The following is a 25,569-nucleotide window of genomic DNA, read 5'->3' as shown; positions in this document are numbered from 1 at the left end:
ATGGTGTAGAAGTATTTAATACTGCAGAGATAATTAAGGTTAGCATTGGTGAATATTATGGATATCGATATATTACAAAACAGTAAATATGAAACCACCCACATTGGTTCATTTTTATGGAAACTGTAGTTTTTGTATGTTAACTATGCTACTTAACCATATTAATACTTGTTTAAATTCACACAGTTTTCAACTTCTAATAGCCAGGGCTGCCATGGATGCCAAAAACATTCTTGGACTGTTGATAGTAAACCCTTTAAAAATGTCTCACTTTTTCAGAAATAAACCCCAATTGATAGATTGCAATAGGTTACAGAGGCTAGTGGAACAGAGGCTCATGTCGAGGTGACGTCAGGATTTCAACTCTCTATGAAAGGGACTGAAAATGTTTCATTGTAATCCAGCCATTGACCACCTGTCTGTTCTTCCACTCCCTCTGTTACGCAGACACTAAAACACACACACACACGCACACTCACAAATCCAAATCAGCCACATGCCAGGCAGTCGGGCAATTATTCAAACAGCTAATTAGGTCAGTCAGCTCCTTCGGCCCTGCAGGCGGAGGGTTGTGCAATATGGTTGGACCTGACATAGTGACCTCATCACGGCTTTCCTGGGCATCACTGGCTGGGATTGGTCCAAAGCCAAGAGATGACTGACCCAAGCATCAGTTGGACTCATGATTGAAATCCTGAGCATCAAGTACAGGCCTTCTGGGCTTCCTGCCATGTGTCGCTGTGATATTGTACTCTACAGATATAAGACAACCAGGAGTAAATTCCTAACAGTTGGACAGGATTTCATTTTTCACCCAGCAGACAATCCCTTGAATTAATGACTGATTTGATTGTGAGAGATGAACATAGAGCATTCTCAGACATTTTTGCAGGAATTTACTCAGACCTTGATTACCTTGTATTACAAACAATTATTAACATTCACTTGAATCTCCATGCATCAGATGGAGCTTGTCATTCTGGCAAAAAATGACATTGAATTGCAAAAAAAGATACACTGCAAATTCTTTGTCCCCCTCCATAAAAGCGTCATTGTGCAGAATTATGTATGTGCAGACTTTACACTTTGTTCATCCACTGAAGAGAAAAGTTTATTCATGTTCATCCTAAATCTGAGATTAATATGTGTACCCACCTGCATGATTTCTAACATAACAACAAGTTCGGAGTTAATCTTGGTCCAGTACGCATCTTGAAGCCTTTAGTGCACATATATTGAGAATGGAGAATAAGGAGATGTAATTTTAAGGATTTAAATGGGTTTTATTAATTTTTTTGTGGAAAGAAACATATTAGAAACAAATTGTTATTCAAAGCGTATTTTTTTATTCAAAAGTATTTTTTAAAACATGTCTGAAGGGAATCTTCAGAAACTCCCAAGTACATTCAAATACAAGCTAGGACTGTGGTTCCTAAACTTTTTAGTTTGTGGCCCATTAAAATAAAGTAATATCTCATTGTCTACCTTTGACACTGGTTCCATAACTCTATATTAAGATTTAAATGCAATCCTTTACAACTCCAACGCAATCTATATATTAAAATTATATTGCTTTGCCTCGTTCAGTATATGATTTAGCCAATCAGGAAAGTGTGCAGCTTCCCTTCCCCTCACCCAGCATCTAGGCCTCAGTGACTCCCCACCTGTTGCCAGATGGCTCATAAGTATATTACACACAGCAGATACTCTATGCTGTAATAATACTACAGCTTGTCCCATGTATACTGTGTATTTACTGGTGCAATAACAATTTGACTAAACCCAACTTTTTTTTAGGAACACAGCATACCCTCTCTATAACTTCAAGACCGTTCTTGTTGTGTCTGCTCAGTCAATCTACCTGTGTAACCTGTAGGAAAAAAAGTCAATAAAGGAATAAAATAACTAAACTCAATTTAAAAATGGCAATTAATCTGATTATGTGAAGGGACTGCACATGCATGTAGTAGAGTTTGACAGGATGCTGTTATAATAATGTGAGATAATGAAGGCTGAGTCTGCAGTAACTTGTTGCATGCAGTGAATACACCAGTCCTCAACACTGGCATGGTTATGAGTAACAGCCTATAATAAGCTACTATAAATGATGCTGCATTTTGGTCCATGCCTGACAATACATAAATAATCAAACCATTAGTTAGCAGCTAGATGCTTGTTGATCCTACTGTGTCATCATCCTCCATAATCAGCTTGTCCTCCTCCTCATCTGATTCAAAATCTGTGAGCTGTCCCGATTACCCATTTGAAGCCATAATCCACGAGCTGTGGGTTTTTTTCTCTCTCTCTCTAGAAAGCACACACAGGGAAAGGTTGATGTCCACGGCAGGCCTTGCTCTGGTAGTGATTGTGACATTTCTCCTTCTCCCTCAGGGCTTTGGCTGCTCCCCCTCCTCTGTACACCCTCTCATCCAAAATGCTCCAATTCCTCAGGAGCAATATCTTCTGCTCGCAGAGAAAAAGGTCACATGCTCCATTATTTCAAAACGAACTTTCGACCTAACATTTACCGAGGAGGCAGAAAATAGCTGTCGATGCGAGGACGCAGCAGGTTTAGTATAGCTGTATATTTTTGGATGAAGAAAAGATGGATAGGTGAGTGGAGGCAGTACGTAAGGATTATCATTGTTTGACAACACAGGGCTAAGTCTCTATATTGAAACAAAGGATAACAAGGCTGAGAGTGACACATTGATCTCAGTGCTCCTGTTCAATGTACAGTACAAGCTATTATGACATATTGCAAGTCATTTCTATGCTAATAATAACTGTTCACCTTGTGCATTATGGAGCCTGTACATGCAAGCTACAGCCAAGCCCTGAGGCTGTTATGGCAATGACTAACGCTGCCTTTTTGACTCTGATTCACTCTGCCAGTCAGTTCTCTCTGCCACGCAGTTCTTACCTTCATAGCTTCTCATTAGAGCTGTGGGCAAGCACAGTGATGAGATGCAAAGTGAAGTTTTTGCCATTCAGAGTGTGTCATTATCTTAGGAGAGTGACAATGAGAGGGAAGCTGTGTTAACTGATGACACCTCCAGTTACTGATCATTAATGGGCTTCAGGGGCACAACCTTACTTCCCAACAGACAGCAGTGAGGAAGGATAGAGAGAGAAAGAGGAAAACAGGGTGAAGAGAGAAACAATCCTTTATGAATACGTTGAGTTGCTTACTTAATTGCTTCCTCTATTGATGCTCATCCTGTGGTCAGTCGAGGCTGCTGATTTGAGACCGGTTATTGACCTGCTGCTGTTTGAAAAACAATCCTCTGAGCCGACTGAGAACAGACACAAGTGAGAAGAAAAAAAAACCTCTTAGGCAGATAGAAAATAGAGTACACTAATCACCTCATGTGTTCCTGGTTTTCTCAGCACTTTTTTTTATTGTTTTGTAGCTCTCAGCATGCTATCAGGTTTGTCAATACTTCTCTGTGCTTGTACTTGTCAGATGTGATTGTGTAAAGCTTAGGTAGGCATTTTTAATGCTTGGTGTTCTATAAAGACACGTATCACCTAATTTCCACGACACAGTGAGCAAAACTGTCTTCGCAACAAGATTTTCCATTTATTTTATTGATTGTCAATCATGAAGAAGCAGTGAGATTTTTCCTCATCTTCTATTTATATCTGTCTGTCTATCTATCTATCTATCTATCTATCTATCTATCTATCTATCTATCTATCTATCTATCTATCTATCTATCTATCTATCTAAAAAAAAAACAGGTGATAGCTTAATTTCCTCTATTTTTTATGTGCTGGGAAAGCATCATCTAATTGGTTGTCCATTGTCTGCAGCATCCCTACACTACCATCATTCCCTCCACTGCTACAGCTTTTAAAAAATGTCTTTTTAACTATGTTGGATTGTCGAGGTGAAACATGAATGTCCTGAATGTCAATTCAGCTTCCTGACGGTTCTGTGCAATGGAAGATATTCCTCTTCTCTGTAGCAGTCATGCTAATAACTCTCTCCTCTTTTTGTTTGCTCATCAGACACATGCTGCTATGCTCTTGTTTTCTCTCTCCTCTCCTCAATATTTCATGCCATTGAAAGTGCATCTATTCTCGGCGTAGCCTATGCCCTACCACCTCCTGACTGTCAAAACATAATTTTCTATCATTCGACACCCCTCCACCTTCTTAACCCTTTTTGCGCCTTGCAGTGTTCCACTTAGAGGCCATCATGTGTGTTAAGCTGACCTGAGGCGTACCAAAGAAGCTTTAGTTTACCCATTGGGCCACATTTAGCTTTTATTAAGGGTTTACAGTGAGCTTAAAGGAAATGTTTGCTCATGAGTAAGCCTGCATTAGCATTTTAAAAACAACTGACAAAGAGTACCTGAAATTAAATGACAATGGATACATAACGTCATCTAATTTCACTCAGTTTTCACAAAATCTGGGAAAGGTGAAAAAATAGTATTCCATTTTATATTATTCCATTTCATATCTTTATCCATTATTCCAAAGTACATTTAATTTTGTTGTTTCAACAAATATAACACCAAATGTGGAAGAGAGTTCATTATTGTGCCCCTTGCTTATATTATTGCAAAATATAACTCCATATCTTTTGTCCAATGTCATACCATACATGTCAGCACTGTGTCTAATCTTTGTTCATAATCACGAACTGTCACGGTTGTACATGCAAGTGGCCCTAAATGCAGAGACAACAAGGCAGGCGACAGGACCTGAAGAAAATAATGATTTATTTAACAGTCTCTAGTTACTGGCTGACGAAGACAAAAACTGAACTGGGTGACTTGAGACACAAAAAGAGAAAAAAAACAGCTGCAAATGCCAGGGTACATTGACCATGACTTGACAAAGAACAGATGGGTATATGAATACACAAGGAAGTAATCAGAGAACAAGACACAGCTGGAGTCAGGGAGGTACTAGAAAAGGAAGGACACACAAGGATTGGTGAAAAATTAAGACAACGAGGGTGTGTCAGGCAGCAAACAGGGCAAGGCTAAGGAGACTAACCACCGGACAGGTGTGCAAGAGAAACAAACTACAACACCTGACAAACACAAGGTTAGAAACTGTCAAGACTAAAAACCAAAGCAAGGCAGAGATCAAACTAAAGAAAGCAGGAGCCCTGGGGCCTGTACTGCAAAGCAAGTTCAACATACCCAGGCTAGCTTCAATGAGCCTAACATTGGCAGTCAAAATAACCTGTTCGATAAAGCTCAACTCTGGTTTATCCTATCCAGCTGCAAGCTCATTCATGTGAAAAAAGCAGGGCTATTAATTATGAGCGACATCGTTAGAACAATAATTGAAGTACTTTCTAGCGGAAAACCTTGTCACATAAAAAACTTAAAAGTAATGCCAGAATGTTTCTGCTACCAAAGCAAAGAGTAGAAAAATAGTTAATGACTGATGAGGTCTGTCTGACCAAAATGTTGCATTCATAATCATGGGAGCCTATTAACAGTGCTTGGATTATTTTTTTAATAAAACAACAACTTTTCTTATTATTTCCAATTGACATCATACAGTTGTCTAATGTTATTCTGAGCTTCAGTGATGAATCAGAATGTAAAATCTTCTGTATCAGCTTTCACTCTGACAAAATAAACTTTGCACGATTAAAATAAAGCTAAAATCATCATTATGTGTTTAGTATCATAAATGATCTCCGTTTGTTAGAATCTCTGTTTTAAACTGAGGACTTTTATCCATGTCGGAATGATTACTCTTTCTTTCCCATAGTGATCTGATAGGTCGGTGGTTGGGGTGTTGACAGGATGTGATCTGATCCTCAGAAGTTAACCTGCTCTGAAGCACGTTACCATGGTGTAGTACGATGGTGAGATGTGAACCAGGTTTAAACCTAAAGTTACCTCGCTAACCCCAAATCCTGCTTCATAGTACAGGCCCCTGGACTCAAAGGGAAAACAAAACCAAGCTCAAGCACTAAACAAAGAAATACAAATGCGGTTATCATAACATAAATAGTTTGTAGCACATGAATTTGCAGACATCAAGTGACTGAGAGATCAAGAATGTGATTGGGAGATATAGTAATGTACACTATTTATGGCAGATTTACATCTTTCCTACCACTCCGACACATTCACTATTGTGTCACACTCCTGCCACTTTAGGTCATTTTCAGTTCATACAAGTTCGTCTCTTGACCATCATCTTGGCCGTGGGCTCATAAGTGCTCAGCAACAACATTTCCTGATCCAGCCTAAGCTCTCTAAGAAACAAGGGTAAACTTTTGCTGTATTGTGACTGTTATTCTACTTATTTTTCAAACCCACGTACAGAATGATAGATGGTGAGGGTGTCGAGAAGCATAGGGATGAAGTGGCACTATCACACAGACTTCATTTTTTTTTGAAAAGTCAACAATGGCTGCATTTCTTAAGAAAAGCAAGCCCCCTGACTCTGAGTGCTTTATTGTGAGAATTTTTTATGTCCTACACTGAGAGTGTCGTGACATTCTGCATCATCTGCTGGCTTGGTAAGGCTGCCCAGAGGATCTTGCTCAGCAAATATTGTGAATATTTCCGGCAAAATAACAGGCATTAAGCAAGGCAGTTTTAGTGACACCTACAAAAACCTGTGCTCTCTCAAAAATGTGTTACTTCACCCACAATACTTCAAGCATTCAAGAAAGACATCTTCAGACCTCCATATGCAAAAGTAACAGAGCATCAGCCATCGCACTCTATAATAAACATGCATTGGTTGCAGTGCAAAGCGGCAGGTGCACACACACTCTTTCCAACACACTTGCACATAAAATTCACAAGTCTCACAACAGTACTATAGTTAGTGCTGCATAGTGGAAAGTAATATGAATATTATTGTGCGTTTTTGTGTCCTTGCACGTCTGACATTAGTTTCTTTCTCCTATTGAGCCTCTGTACTTGATACGCACTGCAGGACAGTGCTGTGCCTTTAATCCATGCCAGTTCACTCCTGGCATTACTCGGCTATTTCATTTCTATCTGTACCTCTAAACAGATTGTCCTCACAGTTCTTCTCCTTGCTCCTCCAACCCTCTGTCCTTTACGACCATTTACCAGCACATCGCTCCCTTCCCCAAAGGCTCTACCCTCATCCAAGCAGCCATTCCCTGGCGCTCCCTTTTGATCACAGCCTGACGCTGAGGAACATTGTTCTTGATTGCTTGGCAGATGCCATTATCCTGGGCTTATATCTTCACAATCACATTAGCCATTTGCACAGCTGGGTACTTACTGAAGCGAGGCAGGTTAAGCACCACACTCGAGGGGACAAAACGATGGAGGCCCACCTGGAGCTTAGGCCAGGACTCTCTTCAGCACCATGCCATTACCAAAAACACTGTTGCCCTTTCTTCCATTTACCTAATGCCTCCATGTCCCCCTCTCCATTTTCTCTCTCCACACTCAGTTCATACTTTAGTCTTCTTTAACCTTCTTTACCTCTCCCTTGATTCCTGCACTGTAATTTCTTTCTGCAATAGGCCAACGTCCAACCTCGATCTATCTGTGCCCCCAGGCTTTTGCTATTTCTTCCTCTCTTTCTCTCACGCTCTAACTTTTTTGCCCCTCACTCCTTTAATCCATCTCTCACTTTATCTCTTGTATAGGAATAGTGGAGTTAAGGGACTGCACAATGCAGATTCACACTGGATGAAAGGAGTGAGGAAAGGCGGATGAGGGAGGTTGATGAGGTGAGTGTGTTGGCACAGTTTTCTGACACAATGCTGAGCATGGGTGGGCAAGTCAGAGATACATTTTTTACAAACTCAAACTTTTACACTGAGATGTTGATTTGTCTGTGGCTCCGAGTTCAAAAAGCTTCTGATGCCGTTGTTATTTTTGTCACAGATATTTTATATTCAAAGTTTGACATTTTGCTAGATTAACAGATTAATCAAATAAATGGTTGTTTACTGACACCACCACTGGACATTAAACTCAACCAAGACAACCTCAATTTAATCCATTAACATTAAAACCAAGATAAGTCTAAAATCAAATGTAGAGAAAAGAGGAACAGATGGGTGTAGGAAATTGGAGATAGCACAGATACAATCAAGGAGGAGGAATAAAGAAATCCCACTGTGGATGAAACCAGCACATTTTCCACAGGAATATTGCTTACACCAGGAATGAAGTCAGGAAATCAATATCGAGTCAACAAGGATATATGAAAGTGTTGAGGCTGATTGATGATAGCAAATTGTCTGAATAATCAATATGCCCATAGGTGCTGTTCATGAATTAATCACAAACAGAGTCAGAGTCAAGGTAACAAGGCATGGTTACAGTTACTATAGTCATGTGTGCTGGTGTTTTCAGCACATTACAGACCGTGCAGCTGCAGAGGCTGCAGGAGGCAATAAGCATACATAAACAGTGCATCACGTGGTACAAAGTCGAAAGAACAACTGTATTCAATAACTTATGACACCAGGTAGCTTCACTCAGTCACATGTTTCAAGTACACACACATATACACACACAAAGACACATCATAAATATGCATTTGTGCCTCTGCTGTTTTCACTGGGTCCAGGAAACATATTAAATGTCACTCTCTATATTTTCATCTCACTTTCATTGGCACTGTGTGGTGGGCGCCCACAACGGGAATCTAGAGATCATCAGTTTATGAAGAAATTGAGGAATATGCTGCTTATATGCAGCACTTTCCTCCTGTGTGCGAGGCGACAAAAGGATGACAAATGTTAGAGTGGATGTAGGCGAGTGATCCAGTGGAGCCACACAGATAGGTACAGTAGTGGGACAGAAAGCGGGAGAGTTGGGGGGGTAGAAAGTGATGGTACTTGCTCTTTCATCCACCCCTTTACTCCAGTCACCACGGCAACATGCCTGGAGGGCACTCAAGAGAGGCGTCATCACTGACAAAAACAACAGAGAGGCTGAGAGTGAGTGAGAGCAAACGAGACCAAACTAGACAGACTGTGTGTATGAATGAGAGCTGAGAGAGAAGAAAGTAGGCAGCAGATCTACAACTGACTTAGGCTACTTTTCCTCACTCAAAGGAGTGTGAATTTGACCTTCAGGGACAGAGCTAAGAAGTGTAATGAACATTCATTCATCATTGGAGGTCATTCAGATTAATGTTTGGACCGCTCAGCTAAAGTCTCACCAACAGCGAACACGTTTATGGGTGTGAATATCACTGATATCCCCTCCAAAAAGGACACTATTATGAGATATGAAATTGGCAGAGTTAATCAAACCGAAGCTAATGCTTAATATTTGGAATTAACTGAGCCATTAATACTGCGGGCTGCCGTTAGGCTAGATAGAGTGGTTAAACCACCACCGGCGAAATTAAACAGGTTAATTAAAGTCTCCAAATTTTCACACACTTCCCCTAGGACTGTATTTCACTGTTAAACACACACGTATGCACCCACATGCACGTACACACATATAATTACTCATACACACGTTATTACTGCACTTGGAATGGCCTGCCACTGACTTTTCTAATATTAATTTGAATCCTAATTCCTTGACCTTAACCCTATTTCATTCCCTTGAATAAGTAGGTCATTTTGCACAGAATCTCTGAATAAACGAATAAACCCTGTCTTAAAAACAACAGAAATCACAGAAAAACACCTACTTCTCTATTATTAATGCACATGCAAATTGAGCCTCAGACCATTCTGAGCATCACAGATGCACTGACAGGTGACAGATTACAGTAAAAGGAAAACCTGAATAAATGAATGAAGAAATATAATAAATGCAAATGCTCTCACACAGGACTTGAGGGGTCACTGAATGGTTTGATGAAAATCATTTGAATCCTGTGCCTCAGCTTTCACAGTCTCCACATTCAACAAGTTGAAAGGCTTTGGGAGATGTTGGACCAGTGTGTCATACATCAATCAGACTACATGATTTTTAAAATACTGTTTCACATGGTCTCTGTGTCAAATTAGACGATTATAAAGTCATAAATTCTTGATTTGGCTGAGAGACATGACAGATTTCATGTTGGACAACCCTGACCACCCAATTCTTTTACAAGCTGTGGTTGGGCTATCATTGGGTTGATATTATGTAGTCAGACACTTCTCTCCTCCACAATCATCAAAACACTAAATTGGGAAATGTCATTTGGAAGAATTAATGATGTTCATCCCTCCTGAGCCTTGTTAAATCTATACCAAGGTGCACTGAATCTGTTCTGGCCTTTTGACTATAATGAAAGCTGTGTTTTTCCTTGAATTTGTCTGGTAGGCCTATATCAAATTTATTCAATTCCTGTGTTAATTCCAGTGCAGCCTATCAACTATTAAAAGTAGCTAGATGTGATTTGGATGGTGTGTTAATGTCTGCCTACAGCTAAACCTACTGTGGTCCTAATCCCCACCTTCACTATAAACCAAACAAACCATTATTATAATTTCTATCCTGAAAGAAACTTTGTCCTAATTATCATTTTAAACCTTCTAAACACACACACACACACACACACACACACACACACACACACACACACACACACACACGGTGGATGTTGTGAGGGGGCGGGGCAGCAGCATAGATGGACATGTGAGCGCATCTCGGCCATCAGAGGGCGGGTTTGTAGCGTTGTGTGCGCAGCGTGTGGCTGCTGCTGCTGCTAGTACTGCTCCTGCTCCTGCTGCTGTTGCTGATGATGATGATGATGATGAGAGGAGAGGCAGGTACACAAACCTTTCAACGGGGGTCCAGCGGGGCTTGGATGCGACTTTAAAGCTGTGTGAAGAACAATAAACACCGACCTCAGCTGTCAACCTTTGAATGTGGAAACCTCTCCTGCCTTATCATTAGTAAGATTTGCAGAATTACCCAACAAAAGAAGGAGTGAGTAGAAAGTGCGCACCGAAAAAGAAGTAAAGATGCCCAAATGGGTCTCGTCGCGATGGGATTTGAGTTGATGAACACGTAAGCAGTCATAAGTCACCCTGATTCAACCCGTTGTTAAGGTAACTGGGAACTTGAAAAGGCGTTTTTGACCGCTGGGATGTTGTGAACGACACGTCGCCTGGGACTGAAGGAGCGGGGACGCAGAAGGAAGAGAGGGGAACCAGCGCTGGACGAGCACCGGAGGGATTATGGCTCTCGCAACGTTATTTTCTCTCAGCCTCATCACGCTGGCGCTTGCAAACTTACACCTGTCGAAAGCCAGCGACCGGCATGCAGTGTACTGGAACAGCTCAAACCTACTGTAAGTGGCTCTCTGCAGCCCTGTCCGTGTTCAATGCAAATTCACTTGTGTTCCTCCTTGTTGATATGCACCTGCGCTGATAACTTGCTTAAAAGACTGTGTTCATCGTCTGCAGCTATGTGTCTTTAAGTTCCAGCATGAAGGCTGTGAAACACCACTGAAATACCTATATTAAGTAACTACCAAACAATAAGACCATTTCCATTTCCATTTTAGATAAGGCATCACCTGATTGTCTCTGTGATAGTCAAGTCTCATAAAATGTTGCATCTTGTCATCTCTTGAATAATTTTGTACCTCATATTTTTTTCTTTTCCGGTCATTTAATCAGTTTGAATAATGCATCTGCACAGGCAAACTGTTTCCACATCTTTCCACACAGCATGCAGAGAGTGGTTTGCTATAAATATTTGATTTTTATCTCACATTAGTCCATCCATCTACTGCTGAACAATAATGACTCATTTAAGCAGTCATCTTTTCATTTGCCATGCTCTCATTTTTTCGTTGTCGATCACCCCCCCTTGCAGCACAGATACATAATTCACATACACAGATAATAAGTATGCTTGCCACACACAGACACATTACCTGTAATGTATGCACTCATTCACTCACGCAAACACACACACACACACACACACACACACACACACACACACACACACACACACACACACATCTGAGTCTATCCTTGGACTGTGATTCCTCCTACAACACTATGGTTGCTTACCTCAGGTAAGCTTCCCCAGTCTCTCTACCTGTGAGCTATAAAGCCAGCTTGCTGTGGGGCAGAGATCGATGTGGATTCTACAGCCTTTGTCTTCTCATTAGCCAACAGTGAATCCATCTTTCTCACATTCTTTTATCTCCTCTCCTCACACAACCTCCCTCTTTGCCCCCCACTCCTCTCCTCTTCCTCCTCCGTCTTCTCTATCTGTGTTCCTCCTCTGTCCATTTGTATTCACCTCAGACACGGGTCTCTCCTATCGCCTCTCTCTATCTCATACTTGGTTATTTTCTTCCCTCTCTTATTTTTCTACTGTGTCTCACCAGCCGGCCTGTCCCCCTCAATTCCCTTTTTTTCCGCATCTCATTACCGCCCCCCCATCTGCTCTTGGTCCTTCATTCACCTCCCAGGCTCTCAGCTGAGAGTACACACAGTAGATGATTAGACTTAGAAATTGTATGAAAGTTGTTTGAATACATATGGATGGTGGGTTCATTCAAATATTTGAAGGTTTCCTAAAGTCGAACAGTGCAAAAACTGCTGTAAAAAACTGATGGGAAGGTGGTGTGGCACTGCCAGTTCCTCATTAATGTTTATGTGTGAATGCAGTCATATTCAAAACTGCTTTAGATTTATGACTGCAGTTAATCCCATCAGTGTGACATGAATAGAGAAAGGGTATATTAAGCAGGACTTACTTGCTTTAAAGCGCTATAGAAGTTCTGCATGTCATAATCACTATTAGTCCTATTTATCAATTTTAATTAGTCTTTCCGCAGTATGCTGCTCTATGTCTAAAATGATTTTCACAGCATGAGTATGGTTGCTCAGTTTAATCATTCATTACAGTGTTAGCACATTTTGTGGCTTTAAATTGACATTTATGTGGCAAAATGACAAATATATGCTCATATTAATGAATTCAGAATAGTGTGTGTCTGAGAAGGGGAGAGAGGGAGGGAAATAGAGAGAGAAAGAGACAAAGTGCAGGTGGGTCTACATGCCTGCATGTGCACAACCTTTTCTTTCTCCGCGGTGAGATACAAATCTCTAAAATAATGCAAAAACTGACCCAGTTTGCAGGTAGCAGACAAATCCTCAGAGCCTATGGCAAGAATACTGATAGCCATCAAGCTTTAAAAGGCCTTCGGCTCCGAGCCACTTCTCCACCACTCTGTCAACATAGAGAACCAGCTGAAGGCCTCGCTTGTTCAACGATGCAGCTCCTTCCCTCATCCAGCTCTGGTTACAGAGACGAGCTCAGGAGGGAGCAGTAAGAAATGAAGGCAGCAACAGAGAGCCAGAAACCAGAGGCCTTTAGGGCCAAACACTGGTTGAGGCCTTAATGTTTTACCCTTGAGTGCAGCATTCAGCGCAGATGGTTACGGCACAGCTGCAAGAAATGGGATCACTTGGAAGTCAAGCTGTTTGTGCCAAAGCCATGAAAATGGCTTTTTATGATAACGCTCAGCTAGAAATGTCTTGCTCTGGTGTATTGAAAGTCAAAAGGAGATTGTCACACAGTTGATACCCGGTAATACTGTGCTGTTTGATTTTTTGCTGCTTTTCTGAGGTAAACAACATCAGACGATTTATTATAGCTTTTTCCTCTGCCTCGGACAATTTGAAACGAGATGTCTCGATTATCATAACCCAAAGAAATAGCTCAGAGTGCTTTGATTACCACCCAAGTCCGTCACGACCGCACTACCCCCCATTAGAAAGTGTTGCTCTCAGCTTCCGCTCACAGCAGTGTGCTTGGCCAACTCGTTACAGATGTCCCTGCTAATGGCTGACTGAGGCAGGAAAAAACACACACGCAGGCCATTAAATCATCTCGCATCTGAGGCCATCTGCCAATTAGAGGGGGGAGATGTGGAACATCTTGAGAGCACGCGGGAGCAGCGGTGCTCTGCGGTAGCCTCGCCTACCCACAAGCAGCGTCCTATGCTCCTGCCACCTCCTCCCATCAGGTGTTTGGCCTCACTGGTTAGGCAGGCCGCATCTCCATAATTGGGCACCCCATGTCAGCAGGATCAAAACAACAGTGTGGCTTTCATTCACTTTCCCACTCCTTCTTTAAGTCACACAGTGTATCCACTAATGCTCATAACGTAACAGGACACCAGAGTAAAAAGTCTTTGCACACATGTGGGAAGGAATAGCAGGAAATTTGAAAATGTAGCATCCATCTCTTTGCTATATTGCCATTTCCGTGCCTGTCCAGTGAGATGAAAGTTGCCTTTCACTGTGTGTAGTTGATCCTTGGTGAGTTACAGCTCTGCATGTCTCATATGACTCACATTATGAAGCCGATTTGGACCTGAAATGGTGTCTGTCAGGCCCCTAAACCCAACGAAGAAAAAACAACCTGATCCCTGGCACACCATATCCGGTGCTGCAAAATAAATTATCACCTTGACAAATAGCTTCTCTGAGAGTTCGAGGTACGCAGGCCTGGTGATCAATGTTGAATCGAGGTGCCGTCTTACTCAACAGGCTCATTAACTGCCAGGTTGGTCTGTGTGGGTGTGCAGAGACCCAGCTAGACTTGAATATGGTTCCCTGTGGGACAGAGGAGAACCCTGACATCCTACAGGGAAAAGTTTGTAGATATTTTGTTGCAGTGGAATGAATCGTTACTGAGAAATGAAGAAAATGGAGAGTGAGTGATGGAGAAAGGGGAATCTGAAGATAGATGGAGGGAGATAGAAGGATTCAAAGTGTGAAGAATATTACAGAGAGAAAGAGGTGGGTGTTATGGAGAGATTGGAAGGAGAACATGCTGGAAAGGTGGAAAGCAGAGCAGTCTTTCAGGGGAAACAAGCGAGGGAAAGATTGATTGAGTTGGCCAAAAGTCAGGAAGGGTGAAAGAGAGCGCGGGTTTTACCGGATATGGAAGTTAGGTTATTTGGGCGAATTTGCTGGAGCTGCTGTTTTCTAAGGAGATGATACCCAAGGGAGTTGATCTGTGCTAATGTGGACACAGGCTTGGTCATTCATGTGGACCAATGCTCAGAGACAATAGCCTCCGCCATTCACCTGCCCCTCTGCCCAGCGAGCACGGCACATACGGAGCATACAGGAGAGAAGCGGATTTGCTACCTGATTACATGCCTGTCCATCCACCTGCAGCTCCGTCTTTGGTCTGTCTCTGCAATTTTACTCACAAATGCATCTTATTTACTGGCATTCAATTTCATCCTTCACATTCATTGTAAAGCACAAGCTCCTCAAACACCATTAGATAGTGTGTCATTTTTTCCCCTAGACGTAGTTATGTTAAATTAGAATAACACTGATTGAAAAGTGAAAACTGACCTTTGGTATGTTTTTTAACTAAACGTGTCTCCTCAACTCTAATGAAGTATTTTCCTCTCCAACTATTCAAGTTGTTTGTGAATATGTGAATGCTTTATATTCTTTATCTGGCTTAGACATCCAGGAGGTTACGTTGATGAGCCACGCTGTTAAATGGGTGGATAACTTGACATTATCACCTGGTTTCATTATGCTGCAGACCTGCACTAGTGTGGTAAGCGGTGTGCTAGCCATTTTTAGCTCATTGAAAATTGTTATGAGTCACGTAAATGGATGGAGAAACACTGAAAGGATGTTTAATGGTTTATATAGATCCAAGAGTGGATGTGGGGATCAATACATTTATATGGTAGGGGAAGGTGGATGGACCCTGAGCTGGCCGAACAAAAACACAACAAGGTTGCTTTCTGGGCAGTAATCAATCTGGGTGCATCAGGTGATCAATGTCCAAATGCATTTTTAATTTGATTTCACAGTGTCAGTAAATTGCCATGAAATATTCTGAGCTCAGCTCGGGAGGCTCAGATCAAGTATTGCCTTGGAACAGCATGCCTAAGAATTGATTATTACAGACTTGTCAGTCACTGCTCAAGGGTTCATGCTCCGTGGAGGCTTTAACTATATCTACACAAAACAAGGCCTTGGTATGGCAGCAGCAGACTCAGAGAAGAGAGCGGTTAAAAAAATATGAGGCTGAGCACAGATGAAAGAAGATGAGTTATAATAAGTCTGGGGGACCTAACAAACTGTAAGTTACTAACCTGCAAGATAAAAATAAAAGGTCTTAGGCTTGAACTGTAAATTACATCTGCTGAGCTGTAAATCAGATCTGTTCATTTAACATATCGAAAGCTTGGTTGAGAACCTGTCTCACTGTTCATCAGCATACCATTTCAAAGCAAGCCAAGGAAAAAATATCTCATGACTGAAGAATTGTTTTTTGTATTTTAGGTACATCTCCACCCTTACGGTCAAACATAGATGCAATTAATTGCAAAACTGTCAAACATAGATGCAATTAAAAAAATAGCCCAAACACATTAATGTTCATTCTGGGCTGTTACTCTTGGTAAACACTAATTTTACTCCACAGTGCAGTGAGTTAAATTAAAAGGTGGGTGGGAATACAGAGAAAACCTCTAGAGGTGGCAGGTACAGTAATCAACCTGGAATTTAATAGATATAAACCGAAAGCAAATTGTGAAAACTTTAATTATTACTCAGTCAAAATAAAGTCCCCAATGTTGATGTTCTCTCTTCTTTATTTCTCTCTGGCCCCTCTTGACGTCCAAGGTACCTTGGTAACCCTTCTCAGCTTTATTATTGTGAGAAATTTTGAGGTTTACTGGGCTATTATTGCCTGTTCATTGGCTCTGATGGGAAAGTGCCATGGGACTCATTTAAGAGCTTTCCCAGGTGAGGGCGAATGCTACTTTCTTCTGAAGAGTCCAAAGAAAAACATAGTCAGCCCCTCATATGCCATCAAAAGCCATTAGCATTCCTTGTGCTCCAAGGTTATAAAAACTGCACTTAACTGGCAGTGGGAACCCACAGGAGATAGTCCTGATCCCAACAGGTAGAACCAATTTCAGACTCAATGATTTGAATGCAAATGCTTTCTACAAAGAGGGCTTTCCAACTTTTGAATGGTGGCTCCACAGCACATTACACTGGGAGTCCGCACCGCAGTGCCAGTTACCCACTGGGAAATTACATTGCTGCTATGATGGAAATGGCTGCCATGTAGGAAAAAGATCAAAGCTGTTGATAGGTGGATGGTCACTGGCTAGAGTTTGATTATTTGGGAAATGGGCCTTGTTACGCTACATGGCCCGGAAAACGATATGGCAGCCACAGCAGTTGGCCAAAATAATTTGTTTTGTTATTGAAGCAGAAGGCCTCTTCTGAGGCATGGCAATTGAGGTGGTATTTTGCACTGACTGGCGCCCTCAGAGTTATCAGTGTCCCTTCATAAAAAAGGCGGCGAGCAAGGACACAGGTTTGTGCTCTGTCATATCTTGTTCTCTGTTCATTCCCTTCAGGTCTTGAGCCGTGACAGGTCTTCCCTCTAATGCTCTTGGGTGCTTAACAACAGCGGTGTTATGAGAAGTGGAAACTGTCCTCACAGCTTAGTGGATGATACGGCTCCAGTTTTCCTTTCATACGAGGGCAATTTCCAATATGGGCAGTGTGATAATTAGGTATTCTGTTATAATTGAGATTTTTCCTATTGAAGATGTAATTATATGAAGGTCTGAGACCCTTTGGCAGCCGTCATCTCTGTAATGAGAATATTTGAAGAAAATTGAAATCCCTCTCCAGTGCTCTGTGTATCCAGAATGACTAAAAGTAATTTGACCCTTCAGCAGAAGCAGCCACCACCTCCAGTGGCTTAATGTGTCCCTCTTATATTGTTAGAGGGAACATTTAAATCAGGATATCTTCAAGCGAAACTGTTCTATTACAAATATGATAGCAAAAGTCTTTAGAGCTTGAAAGTGTGATGTAAGTGGATTGGATGGAAAGCTACATACTGGCAAGAAAAAAAAAATGGAAGTGAAAACTGTGAGGATGCTGGAGGGCTGTGCTACTCAAATTTTTACATTTGCAGATATTTAAATACTCTGTGTGGTGCAGAAAGCTACATAGAGTCAAGAAATAAAACACATTTTGGAGAGAGCAGGTAACTGGTACTGTAATCTGACCTGAGCACACAATTCATTACGCAATACAAAGTCTGTGAATCAGAGTAAAACTTAGTCAGACAGTGCTGCCTCACTCCTTTCTTCTCATCCATGTTTCCATATCTTCAACCTCATCATTTAATCAGGTCTCGTGTTGGTCTGCATCAAAAATCTATTTGGAATTCATTTGCCGCCTTGATGTGTAAATTCAGTAATGGTTAATACATGAACTACAGCACATGCATAATCATGTCTCTCTACTCACACACATGCATTTCTTTGCTTCCTGGTGTTCTTTCCCATTGATCTATATGGACAGTAGGTGACTCATCTCGCACTACTAGCATGGGGGGGGATTCCTTTTCTCTTCCCCTTGCCTTTTCTCTCTCTCTCTTGCTCTCTCTCTCTCTCTCTCTCTCTCTCTCTCTCTCTCTCTCTCTCTCTCTCTCTCTCTCTCTCTCTCTCTCTCTCTCTCTCTCTCTCTCTCTCTCTCTCTCTCTCTCTCTCTCTCTCTCTCTCTCTCCCTCTCTCTCTCTCTCTATCTCTCAGTGTGTAGTGGTGGTAAGAGAAGCAGCTCTACAGTACAGTCTGTTATTTGCATTTGTTACAGCCAGGGGGGGATGACTTAAGGGGGGGCAAGAAGGGTTGGTGCCCTGCTTGTTATCACTAAATTTTTAATTCTTAACTATTAATGAAAAAATATATAGCATTAGTCTACCTGTTCACCATGCTCCCTTGTTTAAACAGTGCAAATCCTCCTCTGGCTATACACCAATCGGCAGCAATGCTTTGTTTGTAAAGGTATTTATTTGGTTTGTTCAGCTGCTTTTGGGTTGCTTTGGGTGATGTACAGACGGCATCTGTGTGTGGTCGTTCTCATGACTGTAATAGTGTTGAAACCACCATCTCTTACAAAACATCTACTTTGTGTGTACAGCATGTGTCAGAAAATGACTTACATGGTGTTTTGTGACGGTAACAACCTGTGTAATGCTGCATGGGACTGTGTCTAGACCAGCGTGTGTAAAACTGAAAGACACGCAGAGTCGGGTCCAGATCTTCACCATGCTGTGTGTGGGTGTATAGAATATCAATGTCCTGCTGTGTTCTCTCATTCTCTGTGTGTGTCTGGCTGTCTCATTGTCTCTCTGGGTAAATGTGTGTGCACATGCATACACGTTTGTTTGATTGATTGTTGGTGAAAGCAGAGTAATGATTCTGTCTCCTTGTCTTGGCCCTCTCTGTCTCTTTTGGTCAGTCTCTCCCTCATGCCTGTGTTTCCTTTTCTGTTGGTTGCGTTTGCCTCGCGGAGCAGGAGCCCTCTCTGTCTTCCTGCCGTGCTGTTTGAAGTGTTTTTGCTCAGCCTTCTGTTCCTGCTCCATTCTCACCTTGCGTGGAGTCAATGGGAAGTCCCTAAAGACCGCTTCGCTCAACCGCATTGCCGTGCGTGGGAGGAGAGTGGGCACTACCGCCCATTTACCTCCCTTTAATTTATCACTCTATTTCTACTGAAAGAGTGAATCACATACAGTATAATGTGTCATTATTTAGAAATCCTTTCGCTCACCGCACATGCACCTGTCTTTCTAGTACAGCCTGTAAGTACACATGAGATGAGCTGTGCTTTTCTTCATCCGCGGCCCCTGTGTTTGTGCATGTAAGTGTGTCTTTCAGCATTGCATAAAGTATATGTACAGTAAGAGATAGATGGTTGTGATAAATAGATTTGCTTTTGCAGCACTTAAAGCGATTCTGTGCCACTTCCCAGGAGGAAGAGGAAGAGTAAGTGGTAAAGAAAGTTACGACAAAAAATAACCAAAAGGAAGGGAAAGACAGTCAGGATGGGGGAGGGGAGCGTACCAAAAAAAAAAGGAGGAGGTAGATATAAGGCAGTGCAGAGATGTAAAGGCATAGGGGTGGATGTTGATGTGGAGATAGGGGGAGGGAGGAAGGGTATTCGTATGTAGAGGAGAGGAAGAGTCTGTATAGAGAATATTAATGGTGTGTCAGGAAGTGGAGTATCTTTAAAGACCTCAACCTTTCTGCTGGTGCTCATGCGTACTGTATTGGAGCAAGCAGCTTGGAGGCACTGCTGTAAAAAAACAGGGAAAAATGCAGAATAAGCAACTGCATCAATGGCAGAATTTACTCTCATAGATTCATTATCAGGAGTTGTGTTTGCAGGAAACAAATTGTAATGCCCAGAACTACTGGAAAGGCAATGTAACAGTGAGAGCTCACAATATCACATTGGCAGATTTTTTTTTGTCCAGCTAGTTCAGCAGCATTTAAGCATTTGTTTGGCTCGCTAAAATATGTTTATTAGAGGTGACTTGTTTGTTCTTCTCTCATTACCAAAATCATTCTGCCTGGAGGTAGAGATCTGGCCTGCAGCACCTGCTCCACTTGCTGATTTAGACACAGCAAACATTTACTGTCTTTCTCACATTATCTATCTATCTCTGGTTCTTTTACTCTCTTTTCAGTCTTTCTCATTCACTCGGCATCTCCTTCTTTCTGTATTATCGGCACATAGTCAAACACATTCACTGATTTTTGAGTTGCTGCTGTGTCAGGACTCTGAAAGCCCTCCCAGCACCTGTCAGCGGCAGGATCTACAGCAAGAAGGAGAAGAGAAGGAGCTGCAGGTGTGTGTATTGCCTGTGTGCACATGTATTTGCGTGAGCAGAAAGGAATCGAGGGGTGAGAGAGAGATGGAAGTGGCGCTCATTTACCACATGATGCAAGGAAGAAACATGCTGTCTTTCGTGGAAGCCTGTGTCACAGGTGACAGGCAATGACAGGACCAAGAACAGGCCTGTCACAGAGGCAGAAACGTAAGAGAGGAGGAGGCGCAGGAAATGAATATGGCATTCGTCATATAGCAAATGACAGGAAGATGTAAAGGAAGTATAGGCTTATAGTATGGTGGCATGGAGAACAACAAGGGAGTATGTTGTTATGAGTTAAATGATGTAGTGAAGAGAATATATACAGCCTGCGGTCGTTGTTTATGACGAGAAAAGCAAGTGTGACACAGTGACTGCAGAAGATGGATTCCTTCTATGGAAATTGGTCTTATACCAAGAAGTTTATTCTCAGGGAGCCTCAGTGCCATTAAAAACATTGTGGGTCATGATTGAAAACAGAAAGAGACTGATAATTAAGTCTCTGGCTGTTACTGTTTTCATTTGATCAGGAGGCATAATGTAAATTGGAATACTGTATCAAGCTGTCAACATAAATCCAGTCTGCTAAAAGAAAGTTTACTTGTACTTTTTTTTATGATTTCCTAATATCTCTAACAACTTGTGACTTGGCATTTAAATTTCATAAAACAGGTTGTAATCCCTAATTAGCAGGCTTTAATTTCCCTAACGGGAATGAACTTTTGGTCAAATTAGAGGTTTCATTAAGTTTTGATTCTAACCTCTAGCGCCTTCTGTATAGGGGTAAATTAGTGCCAAGGAAACCATATCTCTAGCTAATGTGCAGTGCCAGGAAGATAACAGCATTCTCAAAAATGCCAGGGACATTAGCATTCCTGCATCGTGCTGTGTGCGAGGTCTTTAAATCTATAAAAAAAAAATAATTTGCTGTTCGTCAGCAAAAGCCCTGCCCCCCTCCCTCTAGCCTCCTCTTCATTAGACAGTTCATCAGCAATCTATCATTATATGTATTATTTATGAGCAGAACCCAGTTCATTCTGAACACACAGCACAGGTTTCTTTAGTTAGGTTTCGCTTATATTTTCAAACTAGTGTCAGGCCTATTGTATTGTGAGGGAGAGGGATAGTGAACTCTAAGCATCAGAAAATTATGCTTTTTTGCTTAATGAGGACTCGTTCCCTCCCAGAGTTGGCACTTCCACCCGAGCAGAGAGCCAGGGTTTGCTGCTCGTCCAGCCCCTGCTCAGTGCCTTGTATGCAAATATCCATTTTTCAATCAACCTTGTGGTTCATTCTGAAGCGTTCGATATAGGTCTGGCCTTCTGCAAGGTAATTTATCCACAATTCCTTTGACCCCCAAGGTCACCTGGTGGAATGACACCTTTAATCACACACCTGCACACTGTGTTCATGGCCTCTGAAGAGATGGAAGGAGGTCACTTAAAGATAACAGCCTGAGTGTTTGGAGAACCGCTGGTGGTGTAATGGCACTGACTGAGTTATGTTCGTACCGTTGACTGCTGTATTGTCATTAAACAAGTGCCATAGTTTGGTGCTTACTGTTAATAGGTTATTTTGAGGAGGTAATCTCAGGTCAGGCAACATTTTACTGGAAATAAATATGAGCATTCATTATTCATAACAAAGTAACAATATCCCAGATTGGTCACAACACTAATGAGGCAATTAAAAGTGAGCAAAAAAAGTATTTGCAATAAGAAATTGTTGTATTGTTGGCTGAAGAGGTAGACGTGGTTGACTGTGAGCATTTCAGCCATAAGTTTAAGGTGTGAATATTATGAATACGAAGAAGTTTCTTTTTTAACTTAGGTAATTTATGTGACTCTTAAATGAAATGAAATGTGACCTTCTCTGTGTGAGAGAAAAAAAAGTTACAATCGATAAACTTCTCATCAGTAAAATGAAATTAAACCCATTGACACATGTGTTACACAAACTAACTGCATGTTTTGCATCAAGCTATTATGGTAAAGTAAAAAAATAAAAAACAGTTAATGTTTAAACTACTGACTGTAATGCTGAAAATGGTATTTTTAAAACCAAATATATATAAATAAAAACACACCATAAATGTCCAGAATCAAAATAAGGAAAAATAATAAGGTAACAAGATTGGTACAAATACAAACTGTTCTCGAACAATAACAAGCTCCATTAGTAATGAATGCTTACGAATATGTGTGTGCGCCTGTGTGTATATGTGTATACTTGTATGTCTATTCTTGTGAGGACCACACAGGTCTTAGAGCTTAAAAGTGAAAATATCCGTTGAAAAGAGAGGACATTTTGGCCGGCCCTCATGTTAGGACAAGGCCAGTTGGAGGTTTAAGACTTAGTTTTAGATTAGAACGAGGTTTAAGTTCAGTTTGGGTTTAGGGTGAATGTTAGTGTCAGGCATTTAGTTGGGATGGTAAAGGTTAGGGTAAGGGGTTACGGCAGGGTGGCTGGGCGGTTAATCAAATTTCATTTTTAATTAGGATTTTGGCTTCCAGTGATTATGAAAACAAGATAATTAAGATAAAACAATTATTGTGCTGTATTCTGCTCTCATTTTTTCTTGACTTATAAATGCAGTGCATGGTGTTTCTGAGCTGCCTGACAGTGCACTGAAAGACGGACATGCAGAGTGGAGCTCTTTGTCACAGTGTGAATGTGTCTGAATTTAACAGTCAAATGTTCAGTGGTGGAAACTGACTTATGAAGACATCTGCAGGCTACATTGTTTTAGGTGCAGTCACACTTTTGATGCTTTTATTTTAGATAAGAGGATGCTTTACTCCCTGTTATCATCTCTCTCCTTTCATTCAGCTGCTTGGTGTTGCACTTTTTCTGTCTGCAGTCTGTTATTGTGCGCATGCTTACTTGTAAAAAGCTGATTAGAGAACTGGTTACATGTATAAATGGCAGAGAAATCAGTGTTCCCCAGGAAGTAAAATCTACCTGTGAAAATGAGGTTTCACTAATCCCATACTCCGATTACAGAGACAGTTAAGAAATCAACTTTCAAGAGAAAATCGACTGTAACCTGGTTACTCAAGTGCATGTAAACACACTGCAGGATAATACAAGTAAATGATTTGTGTCAAACCTCTTGTTTCTTAGGGTACCATGATGAGTGATTATTTTAGTGTTGATCACCATTCACACAACTTCCATCTTAACAATCACTACAATAATATGGTCTCAATTTTTTTGGTCTAATTTATTGTAATTAATTATTTCTATAAGTTAAATATATGTATAGTAGTTTTTCAGTAGGTTTATTTTTTGCATTTATTTTTAAATTAATTTTCAGTTGAATTATATTAAAGTTCAGTGAAATCCATTGCTAAATAGTTATATTTTCATGGGAAAGTTCAAAAAAATGTTTCCAAAGTCAATTTAATAATTGACTTGTGTTAAATAATTGTGATCTTATTTTGACTAAAATAGTTGTGATTGTAATTGTGTCATAATTGAGCAGCACAAGGCTACACTGGGTGAGTGAATGTGTGGGGTTATATATCCATACCTGAAAATACAGCAGTATCCCCTGGGAGTTTATCCATATTTGACCATTGCCTACATTCCAATTTACATGGACATGCAGCCCCTCTCACTTTCATGGGTTAGGGTCTGGCAATGGAGTTGAAAGATGTGGTTGCGAACTCCTGAAAGAGAAACACTCCACGCTCCGTCCTCAATGTTTGCTGTCAAGGTGCCTTTGAGCAATGCAATAAACTTTTAATTATTCAGTAGAGGCTGTTTAATGACCAGTGGAACAGGACTGGTTTTAGTGTGTATATAACCCTCCTGCCTGAGGCCACTGCTATAAAAAATAAGATAAAGCATAGATCTCAAAGAGTTGAAAAAAAAAAGTTTCACCCAGCAGTCTATATGATAAGTGTGAAATTGTAGGGAAGAATTTCACCTCAATACAAACTCATTCTCTGAGATGCTTGGCCTACAATAAGCTCAGCATCCAGCTCATACCACCACTGAGCTCTTTCTGGTGAGATGTGGCATCAATCTTTGTGAAGCAAGACACCTCAACTCACACTTCAACACCCAAATGCCAGATCTTCTGCTTTTCATCCATAAGCCCTGTGATTTATACCAAGATACACTGTAAATCCGCTCGAAGATACTTTACATCTTGCTTGAGCGCACACACGCCTACACACACCACACACACACACACACACACACACACACACACACACACACACACACACACGGTAAGCCTATGATTCACCTCAACTAAAGATTCTTTTTAGAAGAATAATTGTAAAATTATATTGACTATTGAGAAATTATGCAAATGTGCTTGCTCTTCACTTTCTTTTTCCAAATACATTTATAGTAATCATGACAAATTGATTAAAGTTTTGATTGGGTGAGAGATTTTGAATACTGTTGAGTTATGAGTGATGTACTTTTATAAAATGGCTAATCAACCGAAAATGTCTTTGTATGACCTGAATAACTCAGTGTTGTTTGACTAATCAAGGAAGAAAGGGGCTACACACACACACATGCGTGTCTATGCACATGCATAGAAAAGAAAAGCCGGTAACTCTGATTCCTCTCTATAAAGCCCTGCAGGTGTGGTCCACTCCTCCAGCGCTGGCTATTAGCACAGCCTATCATTGGTATTCATTTCCCGCTCCTAATTCCCCCACAGTATTTTTTTCCCCCTCTCACTTGACAGAGGACCGTGGGTTAAACGCCGGGGGGAGCGCTCCATCACGACTAGATCTGATCCAATTAAATACAGATTTAATCAGCCCCGCAGTCGGCGAGTGAATACGGAATGTGATCAGGCCGGTGGTAACTGGAGGCCCAGTAGCGTGGGCGCTGGCTTCCATCCCTGGTTCGGAGGATTGGCTTAGTAGGTGAGGAAGCACCTTGATCCTATCTGACCTGTCAATTG

The 25,569-nt window shown here is 41.2% G+C and overlaps 1 protein-coding gene across 1 annotated transcript in view; it reads left to right on the top strand.

Annotated features, from left to right (window-relative positions):
• The first annotated feature begins 11,119 nt into the window (after nucleotides 1-11,119).
• Nucleotides 11,120-25,569, top strand: part of efna3a (ephrin-A3a) — a 56,682-nt gene continuing 42,232 nt past the window's right edge. The window contains exon 1 of the mRNA XM_053334550.1: nucleotides 11,120-11,232. Coding sequence (XP_053190525.1) covers nucleotides 11,120-11,232 — 113 coding nt within the window. The remainder of the gene's footprint in view (nucleotides 11,233-25,569) is intronic.

Source organism: Scomber japonicus, chromosome 15, assembly GCF_027409825.1.
Source record: "Scomber japonicus isolate fScoJap1 chromosome 15, fScoJap1.pri, whole genome shotgun sequence".
NCBI classification, from domain to species: Eukaryota; Metazoa; Chordata; class Actinopteri; order Scombriformes; family Scombridae; genus Scomber; species Scomber japonicus.
The sequence above is the reverse complement of the archived record's forward strand: the minus strand, read 5'-3'. Positions and strand labels throughout refer to the sequence as shown.